Source organism: Dendropsophus ebraccatus, chromosome 4, assembly GCF_027789765.1.
Source record: "Dendropsophus ebraccatus isolate aDenEbr1 chromosome 4, aDenEbr1.pat, whole genome shotgun sequence".
In the NCBI taxonomy this organism is placed as follows: Eukaryota; Metazoa; Chordata; class Amphibia; order Anura; family Hylidae; genus Dendropsophus; species Dendropsophus ebraccatus.
In genome coordinates, this window is record NC_091457.1 from 127,771,943 (window position 1) to 127,788,852 (window position 16,910).

Below are 16,910 nucleotides of genomic sequence, written 5' to 3' on the forward strand. Positions count from 1 at the left end.
TTTTGCTGCAGACTACCTACCTATCCACAAGTGTGGATTTTAAATGGAGTTTTATCCCCTGAGGTAACGATCAACAGCAAATTACACCAAATACTTCCCAAGTGCATTTACCCTTAATGTTATGGCTGATTGGGGTACACGTACAATACAGAGGGGAGATCTCTAGAAGATGCTCTTATCTATTCTAGCAAAGAATGTGAAAGGCAAGATAGTAAATAGGGCTAGATTTCCGGGTAGCATAGAAAATGCACATCTGGCCAGAGATGTCTGCATGACATACGGCAGCTGATAAGTATAGGAAGACTTGAGATTTTTTAATAGAAGTAAATTACACATCTATATAACTTTCTGACACCAGGGGATTTGAAAGAAAAAGATTTTTGCTGGACAACCCCTCTTTAATCCCTTGCACCCTATAACAACATCGCAGACAACATGTAGCGACATGACAATGCTGTCTCCTGTAACATCCTAAGTCAATCAAATAAGAGCACAAACACCACCACACAAGTGAAATATTCCCCTATATCATATACTTCTAGATTACTAATAATCTAAAATTGCAAATTCCTTTAATTATTACCTTTCAGAGACTGAAAATTAAAGAAGCAGCCCATTTTTTTTTCTCCCCGCCGTAGGCTGGCACATATACTCACCAATGATGATCGGAGCAGGACTTCTTGCCAATCTGAGCAGCACTGTAGGACTGGAATGAAGATGTGTTGCTGCACACCGATCATCATTGGTAAGTATGTGTGAGCCGACGTGCCGAACCAAAATATTCAGCATTTGACTCCTGGCAGCTGGAGAAGTAAGATGCAGCCCTGCATCCAACTTCTCCAGCAACCAAGAATCAAATGCAGAGTTTGGGGTCAACTAAACGCGAATGATGCATCCATGTAGCATCCGATAACTTACTAGAACTGAGCAACCAAGGATCCAAATGAATCAGAGAAAGCAGAGATTCTGAAAACTGAGAAGTAGATATATAAAGTATACTAGAAAGCTGCAGGACCCATTGAACAATTACTAGGTTTTCTCCATTAAGGGTCCCTTCACAAGTACACGATATGCGGCAGATACAAAGCTGCAGATATCAATGTAACTAAATGATAGGACACTGCATCAAATCTGCTGCAGATCCTGTATGTGTGAAGGACCATACATCTAAAATAGTCCTGTGAGGACTACCACTACTACCACTGGGCAATGATTTACACACTGCCTTAAAAGGAGAAGTCCGGCGAAATTTTTTTTATTAAAGTATTATATTGTCCCCCCAGAAGTTATACAAATCACTAACATACACTTATTACAGGAAATGCACATAAAGTGCTTTTTTCCCTGCACTTACTACTGCATCAAGGCTTCATTTCCGGGACAAAATGGTGATGTCACGACCCGACTCCCAGAGCTGTGCGGGCTGTGGCTGCTGGAGAGGATGATGGCAGAGGGATGCTCAGTGTCCCTCCAGTGCCCAGTGTCCCTGTGTCCCCCTGCCTGCATCCTCTCCAGCAGCCACAGCCCGCACAGCTCTGGGAGTCGGGTCGTGACATCACCATTTTGTCCAGGAAGTGACATCACCATGTTATCCAGGAAGTGAAGCTTTGATGCAGTAGTAAGCACAGGAAAAAGCTCTTTATAAGCATTTCCTGTAATAAGTGTATATTGGTGATTTGTATAACTTTTGGAGGACTTCTCCTTTAAAGGATTGGTGTCATGAAGACAATCTCTGTCCATATACACTATCAAGGCATATGAACGTAATAAAGGCAGGTGTCCCTTCAAGTGCACCTCCCTCTGTGGCTTGAAATGTCCTTGTGTTACATGGATAGACGGTCATCTGAATGGCTGCCATGTAATATCAGATTTCAGTAACTGCTGCAATGTCAATGCCTGTCTGTCTGTGGCAAAGCCAGAGGTTCTTTGTAGTGATACAAGACAATTAAGGTGTCCATGCCACTAAAAAAAGGCAAACACGTCAAACATTTTGATTCCTATAAATTGTCTTATTGTGCTATAAGCATCGCACCCACGGATGAAATGTAAAATGGTATTAAAAAAAAGTGGGAATATAAAATAAAACATGGCCACTGCGGTGACAGGATGACACTCCGCACTGCCCCCATTTCTCTTTTAGTGACAAATGAAGCATTTTGCTTACTTTACCGATATTTCACGTTCAAAATGATGCATGCTCTACATTGAAGACAGCAGAGGGGAGAAAAGAAGGACACCGATCATTATATACATTAGAGACAAAACACGTACAAACAGTATTATTCATCTGCTATCAGGAAGATAAAAAAATAAGTGTGTACACTAGTGGGGGGCTTTATTCTTTAAAGGGAAGCTATCTGCTCTATCCAAGTGTCAAGAATGTGGTGCTGATCCGTAGCATAAGTGTCTCCTTCCTCCTCCTCACCCCTACCTACCTTAAATGATTGATGGAATACGAGCTATGGTTATCAGTCACTTAAAGGGGTTATCCAGTGCTACAAAAACATGGCCACTTTTCCCCCTCTCTCCTGTCTCCAGTTCAGGTGTGGTTTGCAATTAAGCTCCATTTACTTCAATGGAACGGAGTTTGAAACCCCACCCAATCTGGAGACAAGAGAGGGGGGGAAAGTGGCCATGTTTTTGTAGCAACGGATAACCCCTTTAAGGCAGGGAGGGGTAGAGGAGAGGCATGTATGCCAAGGTTTGGTACCACCTTCTTGGCACTTGAGCTCTGAGCAAGATCCAGAGCTGCCACTTTCCCTGTAACACTTCCTTCTAATTTTTGCATTAATCCCCTCCCATTATTTCTCACATGTGATAGGCAAAAATAATAGGAAGGGGGGGTTTTGTGAATAATTAATCACATAGAGGCCACTACTCTTCTAAAAGTGCAACTAGGTTATACTCTTCCCACAGAATGAAGAGTATTGGCTCAGACAACAGAAGGGCTGCTCTGCTGCTAGAGTAAAAAGCGTTTCCATCCAGAAAGCCTGCTAAAGATAGTAAACAGCAAGTGAAGCAGGAGGAAAAAGACAATCTCTGAAAGCATTTTAATGCCTGCCTTGCTCTTATTTTGGTGCAAAATACATTTTCTTTATAGGTCTTCATTAAAAAGATCCCATCCACAATCTGAGCTTCTCCCCAGCAGATTGCCTTGGCTCTGCTCCCTTTTCTACAGCCTGTGTGAGCTGTCCTCAAAGGTTTCTCTCCTCCCATCCACAATCTGAGCTGCTCCCCAGCAGATTGCCTTAGGTCTGCTCCCTTCTCTACAGCCTGTGTGAGTTGTCCTTAAAGGTTTCTCTCCTCCTATTCACAATCTGAGCTGGTGTGTCCTTGCTGCTACCTCAACAGCATTGATAGTGTGCATAGTCTGTCTGATGAATTTATCATTCTATGAATAGCAGGTAACTGGTAGGAAATTTAAAAGTTGCTTCTTTTTTTCCAAATTTTTAATTAAAGATTAATAATAAATAGTGCAAAGTTGTCCATGGCCTTTAAGGATTTTATTCAGATAATCTTATAACAGGCTCTGTATATACAGCATTTGAGTCTTCTGTCTGGGGTATACACTCATGATTTATATATATGATGTCAATGCCTTCAATCGGCATAGGTTGCCCAGAAAACATTTTTTTTAACCCTTTAAGGACATGGCCCATTTTCGTTTTTACGTTTTCGGTTTTTCCTCCTTGTGTTTAAAAGGTTATAGCACTTGCATTTTTCCACCTAGAAACCCACATGACCCCTTATTTTTTGCGTCACTAATTGTACTTTGCAATTACAGGCTGAATTTTTGCATAAAGTACACTGCGAAACCAGAAAAAAATTCAAAGTGTGGTGAAATTGAAAAAAAAAACGCATTTCTTTTATTTGGGGGAAATGTGTTTTTACGCCATTCGCCCTGGGGTAAAACTGACTTGTTATGCATGTTCCTCAAGTTGTTACGATTAAAACGATATATAACATGTATAACTTATATTGTATCTGATGGCCTGTAAAAAATTCAAACCGTTGTTAACCAATATACGTTCCTTAAAATCGCTCCATTCCCAGGCTTATAGCGCTTTTATCCTTTGGTCTATGGGGCTGTGCGAGGTGTCATTTTTTGCGCCATGATGTGATCTTTCTATCGGTACCTTGATTGCCCATATACGTCTTTTTGATCGCTTTTTATTACATTTTTTCTGGATTTGATGCGACCAAAAATGCGCAATTTTGCACTTTGGGATTTTTTTGCGCTGACGCCGTTTACCGTACGAGATCAGGAATGTGATTAATTAATAGTTCGGGCGATTACGCACGCGGCGATACCAAACATGTTTATTTATTTATTTATTTGTTTACTTTTATTTAAAACCTGGGAAAATGGGGGTGATTCAGACTTTTATTAGGGGAGGGGGCTTTTTACTATTAACAACACTTTATTTATTTTTTTTACACATATACTAGAAGCCCCCCTGGGGGACTTCTAGTATATACACTTGGATCTCTCATTGAGATCTCTGCAGCATAGATATGCTGCAGAGATCCATGAGATCGGCACTCGTTTGCTTTCGGCTGCTGCAGCCGAAAACGAACGAGTGCCGAGCCGAGGACGGCGCCATCTTGGACGCGTCCCCGGCCGGCATCAGTAACGGAGATCGCTCCTCCGGGACAAGGTCCCGGAGGAGCGATCTCCCCCACTAGACACCAGGGAAACGTTGCCTCCGGTAATCGGAGGCAGCTGTCAACTTTGACAGCTGCCTCCGATTAGCTAATTAGCGGGCACGGCGATCAGACCGTGCCCGCTAATAGCAGTGGTCCCGGGCTACTCGAGGCACCCGGGATCGCGGCACTTCAAAGCGGGGCCGCCGCGCGGCCCCGCTTTGAAGTGCAAGTGCGGACATATGACGTACCGGTACGTCATATGTCCTTAAGAGGTTAAATGTATAGTAAAAAAAAATAAAAAAAACTTAATATATACATATCTAATGTAGGAAGTATTACAGTTCAAGGGGAGGTCTGCCCGGCCAATCAGCGGGGACTAGAGCAGCATAATATTGGTGGTGGTGCTGAAATCAAAATGTGCTATTTCCTGGAATGGTCTGGAAAAAGACATTTCAGACTTTTCTGGGTATCACAACACTAAGATAGTGTTATAACTTTTTTTCCAAATGTGTACAAACTGCACCTAATTTAAGGTTCCTTTTTTTCTGGCCTGTCTGGGAAACACTGGGCCTGTCAGCAGCAGATATATACATATCTATGCCACATGATGTTGTCATGGCTGATTCATTAAATAAGTTCAAGGAAGGCCTAATGGCTCTTGACTCCTTTCAACTTTATTAACTATGTTACTATCTATGCTGGCAGTTTACCTTTATCGCTATCAGTCACACTACACAACAGACGATCAGCCTAGGATCAGGCGGTTTCCGGGTCCCCAGCTGATCGCTGCCATTTTTACAAGGACCGAGTATTGACTGCAGGACGTTTCTAGCAACGCTCCTGACCGATAATCGGGCCGTGTGAAAGGCCCCTTACATTTCCTTCTTTCCATTCAGGAGATCTGCTGGTGGTATTTCATCATTTTATTTAGTATGACACTGGCTGCTAAGGATCCACAGCCTCATTTATAAGGATGGAGGACCCCCGCTATTTAAAAGGGGTTTAACTCTTATGAGGAAAACTGTCTGGTCATCAAAGAAAAAGCCACTTTGTATGTGGAGGTTATTCCTGTGATCTCAGGTTCACTGAAGGCGGTCAACAGTATAAACTATAGTATCTGTTATGGCTGCCATAGACAATTTCAGGTTAGACAAGCTTAGCAAGCGCATGTATAACCACAGGCAAGATCTATACATGTAGGAAGTCATAGCAACCAGGAAGAAAACATTAAATTTTCACATTGCGTAGATACATAACACAATGTACATATAGATAGACAAATATCAATTAGCCGTAACATTAAATCCACTAACAGATTTGTACTGAATATCATGAATTATCTCATTATGATGAGGCCTGTTGCAGGGTTGGGTATACATGTCCATAGGATTATACATACATACATACAAAAGGCATGTATTATGTCATGTACTACCCTTTTAGGCCACGCACTCGCATAGCACAATTTCATTTCGCCTTAAAGGGGTATTCTAGGAAAAATTTACTTTTCATGGGATAGGGGAAAAGTAGGAGATTTTTTTTATTTTTATTTTTTTTTTTTGGGGGGGGGGGGGGGTCCAACCTCTAAACACCCCCGCCAATTTCTGTATTGGGAGTCAGCTCTGTTATGAATAGAGCCACAGCTATGGCGAGGGACCCCTCTATTCATTCCTATGGAGCGAGGGAAAGAGCAGAGTATGCCAGAAAGAGCGATGTACTCTGTTTTTTCCATCGGCTCCATAGGAATGAAAAGAGCCGCGGGTCACACGCCATAGCTGTGGCTTTATTTGTAACAGAGCCGGCTCCCAATATGGAGATGGGCAGGTGTGTTCAGAGGTTGGACCCCCTGGGATCTCCTACTTTTCCCCTATCCTTTGGATAGGGGGAAAGTTAATTTATCCTGGAATACCCTTAAGGGTACGTTCACACTTACCGGATGCGCAGCGTATTTTCTGCTGCAGATCCGCAGCAGATTTAATTTAAATAACTTAACACAGCATCAAATCTGCACCATCAAATCTGCTGCGGATCTGCTGCGGATCTGCTGCGGATCCTGTAGGTGTGAACGCACCTAAAAATATTTCAAGACTTCAGTGTCATTATACAGAGAGCAATGATGAGACAAGACATCTTTTACAAGCAGGGAAGACAACATTCTCCAGGTTTTGTTGGGTAAAGACGCCGCTGAGAATAATGTACAAGCAAAGCCGACAATGTCTGAGCATGATGGTGTAATGGGAGCAGGCAGCACAGTGGATGGACCAGCACCTGCAGCACCTCTACTAGTCACTTATCCAGAATCCATGACAACAGATTACTGGATTTACTCTGCTCTCACACCTAGTATTTTTAGAAAATTGTTGCTGCAATAACATTTTTACACCCCGACCAGTCAGTTGAATGAGCTGCAGTGGGCTTCTTTCCCCATTTTGTGTCTGAGACTTAGATGTCCCCCTAGACTTTCATCGGAAACCTGTCCGTGTCATGTAACACAGAGGGAGGATAGATTGCACAAATCCCATACTTATTCCCGCTAGTTCTAAGGATTTGACAGATAAACTTCACATATCAAAAGGTTTCGGTAAGGACAGGTAGTGCGCTTTAAAGTACATGTGGTAGAGTCCTATGTAGAATATGTCATTGGGATCTGTCAGAGGCAGTAGACATGTGATGGCTTTGTTCACATCAGGTTAGGTGGGTACCATGACAGCTGACAATCCTCCACCTCATCTGGTGTAATGGACCAGACCTGGAGTATGGTTTCCTGCAATGCCTGATGTGACATAAGGATAACCTAAGTGACAATTGTTCCTGCCATATGTCTCTGATCAGTACCAAAGGAAATACAGAATGCTATAGGGAATCCAATCCACTTTATCTGGAGGGAAATCCCCACCAATAATGATCTAAATAGTTTTAGATACTGTATGTCTAAGATCAAGGAAACTCAGTTTTTAATCAAATCCGTTTTTAATCAAATATATTTAAAATAATTTTTCTTTGTGTGTTATTAATATTTATCTAATAAAGAATCATTGATATTTTATAGCGGCTGTATACAATTTTTGGCGTAAGCCAGTGTTTTTGTAGGATTAAGATCAAGGAAACTAGTAGATTGTAAACATCTGTGCGGCTCATCCTTCATGTTCTACATCTATCAGTCCGCCATTATACACAGCATCACATGCCACATCAGGGAAATGCTTCATCCACACAAAAAAACTAACCATACACCAACCTATACAATACACAACATAAAAACTGTTTGTTTGTTGTCCATAGCAACCAACCACAGCTCAACTTTCATTTTACAAGGGTAATGTGAGAAATGAAAGCTGATCTGTGACTGGTTGCTATGGACAACAACGTGAATTTTATAAGTTAGCGTGATACATCTTGCCATATATGCTTAGCTAATAGCAGTGTATGTGATTGCAAAAACCTGGTTGTATGCAAATATTGTGCACCAGAATTTTGGCATGTTTTAAAACACTTTGATCACAAGTATCAACCACGATATGGTGTATGGTGTAACATTTAAAGGGGTTATCCGGAGAGCAGAAAAGGCGATACCTCCTCTGCTTTCCAGGACTCCACTTTCTCCCTCTGACCGTTGCTGATAACTTCTGAGACGAGAGGGGGGCAGCAGCATGTTGTGTGCTGATGAAACCATACCCGTAAACGCAATGTGTGGTATCCCACAAGGGGTGCTACAGTTATATACACCCTTCGCAAAAGTCTGTAGTTTTTGTATTCTTATTATGGTGAAAGTAGTACTAAAAGTTAGCTACTAGATGTTGCTGTATTATGTATGTATATGTGGAATTCATAACAGAGCCACAGAGCCAGGAACTGATCCAGGTGGAGCAAAGTTGCAAGTAGCCTAGGAACTCTGTCTCACAGCGCAGGTGTCAGCAAGGGAACCCTCAGCACTCCGCTCATCCCAGGTAACAAGGTCTGGGGCCTGTGTCACCCATTAGGAAGGTTCAGCTGGGTCTAGTGGGCATAAGATAGTGTGAAGACTAAAGCAAAGGTCAATACACGGGCACAGGTGTTCTTTTCATTCTTCTTCTTCTTCTACAAGTATTCTACCTCATTCTCCAACTTCCCAGCAAAGCACACTACTATATGGATTGAGACTGTCACGGCATCCTTCTTTCTGCTCCTCTACTTCTCGTATTACTCAACACGACTATATCCTACAGATCTGGTCGCTCTCTTATCAAGTGTTTGTCGGAACTTAGTCAAGTGTATCTCCAAGATTTTCTGTATTACCTGCTGCACCTTTACAAGTAGTAAACCAACTGAACTTTTTATTTTAAGAGTCTGTGATTATTCACCACCAACGACACAGTACACACCACAACCTTGGGACATTCTCCCCTTTCTGTGGGTGGCGGGTCCTACTATCCGGGAGGGTCACTATCCCACTCTGGCCATCCGTGACTACATCATCCGTGATTACACAACCCCAAGGGACCCGGTAGTAACCTGGCAGGACACTGACCACAGGGGAAAAGGGTACAGTTGACCTGATAAAATAAAAGCAGGCGAAGAGCAGAAGAGATAGCACCATTTCTGCTCTCTGGATAACCCCTTTAAACAGCTCCTCTCTTGTCCTCAGTTTGGGTGTGGTTTTGCAGCTCCGTTCCATTGAAGTGATTGGAACTGAATTGTAATACTACACACAACCTGAGGACATGGGTGGTGCTGTTTTTGCAAAAAAATTAACTGTTTTCTCTTAAATTCTGGATAACATGCCCCCATGCGTGACACTGCACGTCATCAATGTTATTCTGTGAGTTTTCAAGTAAATGCTTTTTGAAAAGCCACTTTTCAGGTGCTGTGAAAGGACAATTTTGAAAGGAATACAGAGCTGAACCAACACTGTGGCCCGTTCATTATTAGGGTTAGCAGGAGTCTTAAAGCTCAGACCGCCCCTGACCATAGTGGTATAGCCCTACCCACTCTTTAGGGTGCAATACCCCTTTAAGGGATTCTTCTGATTTCATAATGCACTGTTATGGAGACCTATCACCTGGTAATTTGCAACATGTATGTTTAGGCTTGTGAGTGGCTGCTGTCCATGACTACACTTACCAGCAACATGCACTAAATAAATCCCTAACGCTGAAACCGAAACCAGGTTATTTCTACATTGTGTTTTCCTTTTCATTCTTATGTAAAAAATCCTTTATATTATAGATTTCAGCAAATCCAGTTACCAAAAGTGAAGGGTTAATTTTACAGTTGCTATGATGACTCCAGAGAAATGATCTGCAAAGCTTCTTTTATCTAATACACCACAGTTTGCTGGCAGTATAAGGGTTAAAATATCACAGTGCCGGATATTTCAGGTAAGACAATAATGATGCGTTGGTGCAGGAGATCAGGCACTGTAATGTGTGAACACAGAGCGTGCATGAGAGGCCGTAGATGGAGGAGCGTGGAGAAAAGCAGGCAGAGGAGACTTTATATGACAACTTACCATGTAAGTCTTCTTGGAAAGCAAATACAAGCTGTATGCGAGTTAGTAGCGACGTTCCCTTTGTCTGAGCAAATACTCAAACGAGAAGTGGCCTATTAACCACAAGGAACCAGTGCTTCACTATATGAATAATATCAGTGTCTTCTAGTGACCTGCTAGAATAACACTGCCTACTACTCCCCACTAGGAACTCATGCAGTGGTGAACATAGAGAGGCAAGTGTCCAAGCTGGTAGGCTCTTAATTGTGCTTCTAATAATATATAGAGACACTTGCATTCTTAAAGGGATCCAGTCACATTAGAAATGTAGTCAAATAAGCAGGCAGCACATTTGACTATAGGCTGAACAGAGTTATATACGTATTGAGTAGAATTAGATTTTTATTAATTTTAACCATTTGCTCATTCTGAGCTTAGGAGTCCAGTGGGCGGTCCAACCATCGACTGACACCCAGCCTTCTGAGCATCTACTCCGCTCCTCCTGCTTTACAACATGCTGCCTGCTAATTGGACTGCATTTTCAACACAACAGGTTCCCTTTAAGGGGGAAATAAGGAAGACTCTATACAGACCTGCTGTTGAAGGTGGTGTAGGAGATGAGGGCGACGTCAGAGGAGAACTTGTTCCAGAGCCTACAAAGCAGAAATTAAGACATTTGTATGGATGTATATTGTTAGGACTATGTTTGACATGTTTGCTACCACTTTTGTACTTCATTTGCAGTTGTGGCACCTCTTTTATACTGTACCTACCTATTCCCACACCTTTATCTTATTGCTAGCATTGGCCTGCTGCAAATCGTCACACACAGTATGTGTGTGTGTGTGTGTGTGTGTGTGTGTGTGTATATATATATATATATACATACACACACACATACACTGTATATATATATATATATATATATATATATATATATATATATATATATATATATATATATATTTCTGCACTGTGGTGCTGGTTTACTACAGGTGGAGCAGTATTTATTTCTGCATTGTGATGGTGATTTACTACAGGTGGAGCAGTATTTATTTCTGTAGTGTAGTGCTGGTTTACTACAGGTGGAGCAGTATTTATTTCTGCACTGTGGTGCTGGTTTACTACAGGTGGAGCAGTATTTATTTCTGCACTGTGGTGCTGGTTTACTACAGGTGGAGCAGTATTTATTTCTGCACTGTGGTGCTGGTTTACTACAGGTGGTGCAGTATTTATTTTTGCACTGTGGTGCTGGTTTACTAAAAGTGGAGCAGTATTTATTGCTGCACTGTGGTCCTGGAATATTGTGTGCATTACATGGCAGTATTTGGCGCTGTATAGTAGTATGTGTTTATTAATAAGGCCCAGCATCAACATGTATCGCACGATGAAGTGCAGGTACAAAAACCTTGAAAAACCCTGATGTAAATAACTAGCTTTGAACGTACCTGAATTATTTGAGTTGTTGCATTTCATTGACTGCTCTTCTGCAGATTCGCAGTTTGTGCGCTTTGACTTCTGAGGAATTCAAGAAGAAGGTCTATTAAATGAATACTTGCAGTGGAATCATGTTTAACTCAACCACCAGCAATGGATAACACCATGCAATGGTTGGCTCTAGGTGGCACCAACTTCCTAGCAACGTACGTAATCCAGTACAAGACACTGAAGCACTGGCCTTGGATAAAGTTGCACATAAAAACAATGAGAAAGGCCATAAAATAGCTGAAATGCTGCTTTTCTGCTATTAGCCCTGCTATGAAATGAAAAGTGGATAAAATTGTATCAAGTCTAGGCAATACTCTGAGCTAAACAGCCTAAAGTCAAAACTGATAGAGCCTTCTACCAGAGAGTGCGGCAGCTGCTGACGTATCTAGCTCGCAGGGGATTTATACACACATAAGGGAGCAGAGCATTTAGGTTGTACTGTGGTCAAGGACAAGTGTAACCGCTATATAGTGTTACAGGACAGATCTTATTTACCTTCCGTGCCAGAATTTTCCTCTTTTTCTTCTCTTCCTCTGACCCGTGATGTGACTGTGCTCGTGTCAGACGCCTGTGCTGGTAGATCTACACGATATGTACAGGGCTGGGTTACATATCTGGGAGCCATATTAAAGGTATTATAATGCACATGGTAATGGCCCCATATTAGCTTCTATTGTCAGTCATGATAACCTGCTGATAGATTCCCTTCCAGATAATACTTGAATTCATTGTAACCTGGGAACTATACACAAAGAACATACCGATTTCTGCTCCTCCGCGAGCCTCTTCTCCATACATTCTTTGGCTGTTTTCAGGGCTTCTTTTAACTTGGTAGGAATCTACAAGATTAGAAAAAAAAATCCTTAATCTGATTGTTTCCGTAATATTACTTTCTCCTGCTGATGTGTCTAGTCCCCACCTACCACCTACTAAACTAATCCCCCTGCTGCATCCCCCTGTGTAGTGACACAACCCCTATAAGTGTCACCAATGGTGTTGTTCTATACCTCTACCTATAGGTGGCATGCTAGTCTCACTAAACTGCTTTATCAGCAATACGTTTTGCTATAATGTTTGGCCAGCTGTAGCTTAGAACGGGAGGATTCCCATATAAAAGATATAATGGATGAATCTATAGCGTGAAAAAAAATGACTTAGGAATTGGTACAAAAACGTGCTGGAGTACATCGAGACATTTAGGAAGAACAACCATTTTAATCAGGTTGCTATGGCCCACCACAGACAATGGTAGAGATCCCAAGACCTTGAATTTATCTCTGAACAGAGATACCCTGATTCAGAGAAACCAGGGCAGTAGAACTCGCAATAAGTTTTATTCCTAAGTAGCGGAATTTGTTTACTACGAGGAGGCCTTCTACACTAGAGCCCAGTAAATGGTATCTATCTACATGGGTGTATAATAAAAAAGATTTAGTCTAGTTCACGCACAGACCAGTATAAGTACCATACATATCTTGGCTCTGGGCAGGGAGTTATCCACCTCCAACAAGAAAAGCAGGAGATTGTCGGCATAGAGACCAACACGGTCTTCTAGACCAGTATATGGTACAACTTTATAAATGGGGTCTGTTTGCAATGACACTGCAAGAGGCTCCATAGCCAAGATGAAGAGAAGCGGAATGAGGGGACACCCCTGTCTAGTGCCCTGCTCCAGGCTGAAGGAGGGCGACACCAAGACATTAAGGGATGTAGCGGCTTTCGGACAGTGATATAGGAGGCGGATCCATGTGATAAAGTTAGGTCCAAACTTAAATTTACATTAGACCGCTATTAGGAAGGCCCATTCTATAGAATCAAACGCCTTGGCAGCGTCTGCCTGACTCCTCTCTGAAGAGTTATCTGCGCCCGTCTGAGGTACTATGTTCAGGGACAAATCCAGACTGGTCGCGGTGAATAAGAGTAGGGATTATCCTATTGAGGCAGTTGGCCAGAATTTCTGTCAGTAGTTTCTAATCTACGTTGAGAAGAGAGATCGGGCGATATAAATAAGGACAATATTTGCAGAATAAAAGGAGTCAGGGAGAATTTGTTAATAAAAGGACTTCTGATAAGCTTGGAAAAATTGAGGTAATAGTATATCTTGGTATTGAATAAATGCCTCCAGAGGTAGCCCATCGGGGCCAAGTGCTTTTCCTCTCGAGCAGGCGTGTCAAACTCAGGCCCTTCAGCTGTTTAAAAACTACAATTCCCATCACCCCTACTTTTGCCTTAGCACATATATTTCTGTATGGTTACATAACAGATTAACTGTGCAAGGCTCTGATATCTAGAATATATAGCAGGAACTGGGGCAGCTCTAATGAATAGGGCTAGGCTGCAGCTCATGGATAAGAGTGGCGCTATAGGCTTTCAGTATCCACCAACTGGATACAAAAGGCCTATTTTGCCCCCTTAAAGCGACTCTGTACCCACAATCTGACCCCCCCCTAAACCACTTGTACCTTCAGATAGCTGCTTTTAATCCAAGATCTGTCCTGGGGTCCGTTCGGCAGAGGATGCAGTTATTGTCATAAAAACAACTTTTAATCCGGCAGCGCTGTGTCTAAGAGCCGGGGCTTACATTTGTATATGCATTAGGCTGGCACCACCTCTCCGTCCCTCCTCCCCGCCCTCCTTATTATTAGGAATGCTTCAGGCAGATTGCTTCCTATTCCCCACCGGTGTGCATAATGAACATGGGCTGGATCGTTAATACACCTGTGCAAAGCTCAAACAGCAGTAAATGTTTCTGGATCATTGCTAATGATTAGGAGGGTGGGGAGGAAGGACAGAGAGGTGGTGCCAGCCTAATGCATATACAAATGTAAGCCCCGGTCGTTAGACACAGCGCTGCAAGATTAAAAGTTGTTTTTAGAACAATAACTGCATCCCCTGCCGAACGGACCCCAGGACAGATCTTGGATTAAAAGCAGCTACCCAAAGGTTTGGGGGGGGTCAGATTGTGGGTACAGAGTCGCTTTAAAAATAGCACCACTCCTGTCCATGAGTCGTCTCTATTACTACAGCTTAGCCCCATTCCCTTGAGCTGCAGTACCAGACACGTCCTGTACACAAGGGTGGCATCATTTCTGGAAAATAAAGCAGACTCTTGTCCTATACAATACAACCCATTTAAAAAATTAACTGACTAAAATGACTTGTCACCACATACAGTAAATCTACAGTAGCTTTACAGTAGATCTACAAGTCATGGCGAGGTCAGTGATTTTTCTCCAGGATAAGGTCTTTAATGCAATTTTGTCTCTCATCATCCACAAATCTGTAGACAATGGAAACATGTAAAGCCTGTCAGATACAGCCACTACTAGGTAAAGAAAACAGACTGTGGTCAGTGATACATAACCATCTCCAAAGATTACCTTAAACTGAGGTTTTTCAGTATTCATCAGCGCCACATCACTAAATAACCTAAAAGGTAGGGGAAAAAAGATATTTACTCAAGACTGCCTTTCTTAAGTTAAGAACTGGCATCAAGTAAGTTGGTTAATTCATCATACAGAGACTGAAGGGATGGGAATCGGTTTTACTTTGTCAGAAATAGAGCAATTTTTGTCAATATTATTGAGCCAACATTAACTTTATTCCCCCCCCCCCCCCACACACACACACACAGAAGATGTTATGGTACAAATTACTGATGCTTGACTACCCCTTTAAAAAAAAAAATACAGCATCAAGGTGATGAAAAAATACCTGCTCTGAGCCCCTCCACAGCTGCTATTCTGACATCACCCAGTCCCCACTGCTCATTGGTTCATATGATGCATAGACCCCGCATGAACTGTTTGATCAGCCAATCACTGGCCAAGGTGGGTCACTGCTGCAGCCTGTAGTGACTGGCAGTTCATGAGGAGACAACATGTCATAGGAATTAGTGAGTAAAAGCTGTAGAGGATCAGGGCAGATGAGTATAGTTTTTTTTTTTAAAAAATTCCCTCACATGGTTTTCAAACATTTTCTGGGGCTGAACAACCCCTTTAACATAGAGGATGCCTCATTAGTATGAATCATATAAAAGGCTGTCAAGCTTCTCCCGGCAGAGACAAATCATATAATATGGAGACATGATGAGAAGACTCACGGCATCTGAAGGAGCTGGGACACAGAAGGCATGCCGGATTTACAGGCTTCACACGACAGGATGGACTCCAGAACAGACACTGAAATAGAAGTAAAACATTGTAGATTTCCATCATCCTTTAACTATTGCGATCACAATAATCAGTGGGAATCATCATTGAAGCCTGACGCACCTGGCTGCATTACAGCTCCATATAGCCCCCAAGCTAATACAGCCCACAATCTGACCCCTCCAAACCGCTTGTACCTTCAGATAGCTCCTTTTAATCCAAGATCTGTCCTGGGGTCCGCTCGGCAGGTGATTGTCATAAAAAAACTACTTTTAAACTGGTAGCCCTGTGTCAAATTGACGTGGCCTAGAGTGTCTGTGCATTAGGCTGGCACACCCTCTCTGTCCCTCCTCCCCACCCTCCTCATCATTTTTCCTATTTCTCTGCAGTGAAAACTACACAGGTGCCTTAACGATCCAGCCCATGTGCCGGGCTCACACAGCTGAGGAACAGGAGACAATCTACCTAGAGAATTCCAAATGATGAGGAGGGCAGGGAGGAGGGACAGAGAGGGTGTGCCAGCCTAATGCATACACAATCTAAGCCCCGGTAGTTGGGCACGGGGCTCCTAGTTTAAAAGTTGTTTTTTTAGGACAATAACTGCATCACCTGCCGAACAGACCACAGGAAAGATCTTGGATTAAAAGCAGCTATCCGAAGGTACAAGTGGTTTGGGGGGGGGGGGACAAATTGTGGGTACAGAGTCGCTTTAAAGGGGTTTTTTTAGTGAAAATCTGTTTGTTTGTTTGTTTTTTCAGATAAACTGGTTTCAGAAAGTTATATTAGATTTGTAGTTTACTTCTATTTAAAATCTCCAGTCTTCCCATACTTATCAGTTGCTGTATGTCCTGCAGGAAATGTTGCTTTCTTTCCAGTCTGACACAGTGCTCTCTGCTGCCATCTCTGTCTGAGACAGAAACTCTCCAGAGCAGTAGCAAATTCCCATAGAAAACCTCTCCTGCTCTGGACAGTTCCTGTCACAGACAGAGGTGGCAGCAAAGGGCACTGTTTCAGACTGAAAAGAAAACATTTCCTGAAGGACATACAGCAGCTAATAAGTATGGGAAGACTTGAGATTTTTAAATAGAAGTAAATTACAAATCTATATAACTTTCTGAAACCAAAAAAAAAAAAAAAGATTTTTGCTGGACAACCCC

The 16,910-nt window shown here is 42.4% G+C and overlaps 1 protein-coding gene across 2 annotated transcripts in view; it reads right to left on the bottom strand.

Moving 5' to 3' along the window:
• Positions 1-16,910, bottom strand: part of PXK (PX domain containing serine/threonine kinase like) — a 63,201-nt gene that overhangs the window by 7,269 nt on the left and 39,022 nt on the right. Inside the window, exons 12-18 of one of the 2 annotated variants that reach the window (XM_069966975.1) lie at positions 15,705-15,783; positions 14,983-15,031; positions 12,364-12,441; positions 12,098-12,184; positions 11,563-11,632; positions 10,708-10,767; positions 2,168-2,199 (exon numbers count right to left, since the gene is read on the bottom strand). In XM_069966975.1, coding sequence (XP_069823076.1) covers positions 2,183-2,199; positions 10,708-10,767; positions 11,563-11,632; positions 12,098-12,184; positions 12,364-12,441; positions 14,983-15,031; positions 15,705-15,783 — 440 coding nt within the window. In that variant the 3' untranslated portion in view covers positions 2,168-2,182. Of the gene's footprint in view, positions 1-2,167; positions 2,200-10,707; positions 10,768-11,562; positions 11,633-12,097; positions 12,185-12,363; positions 12,442-14,982; positions 15,032-15,704; positions 15,784-16,910 lie in introns of those variants that run through there. The other variant, XM_069966974.1, reaches the window with a different exon arrangement.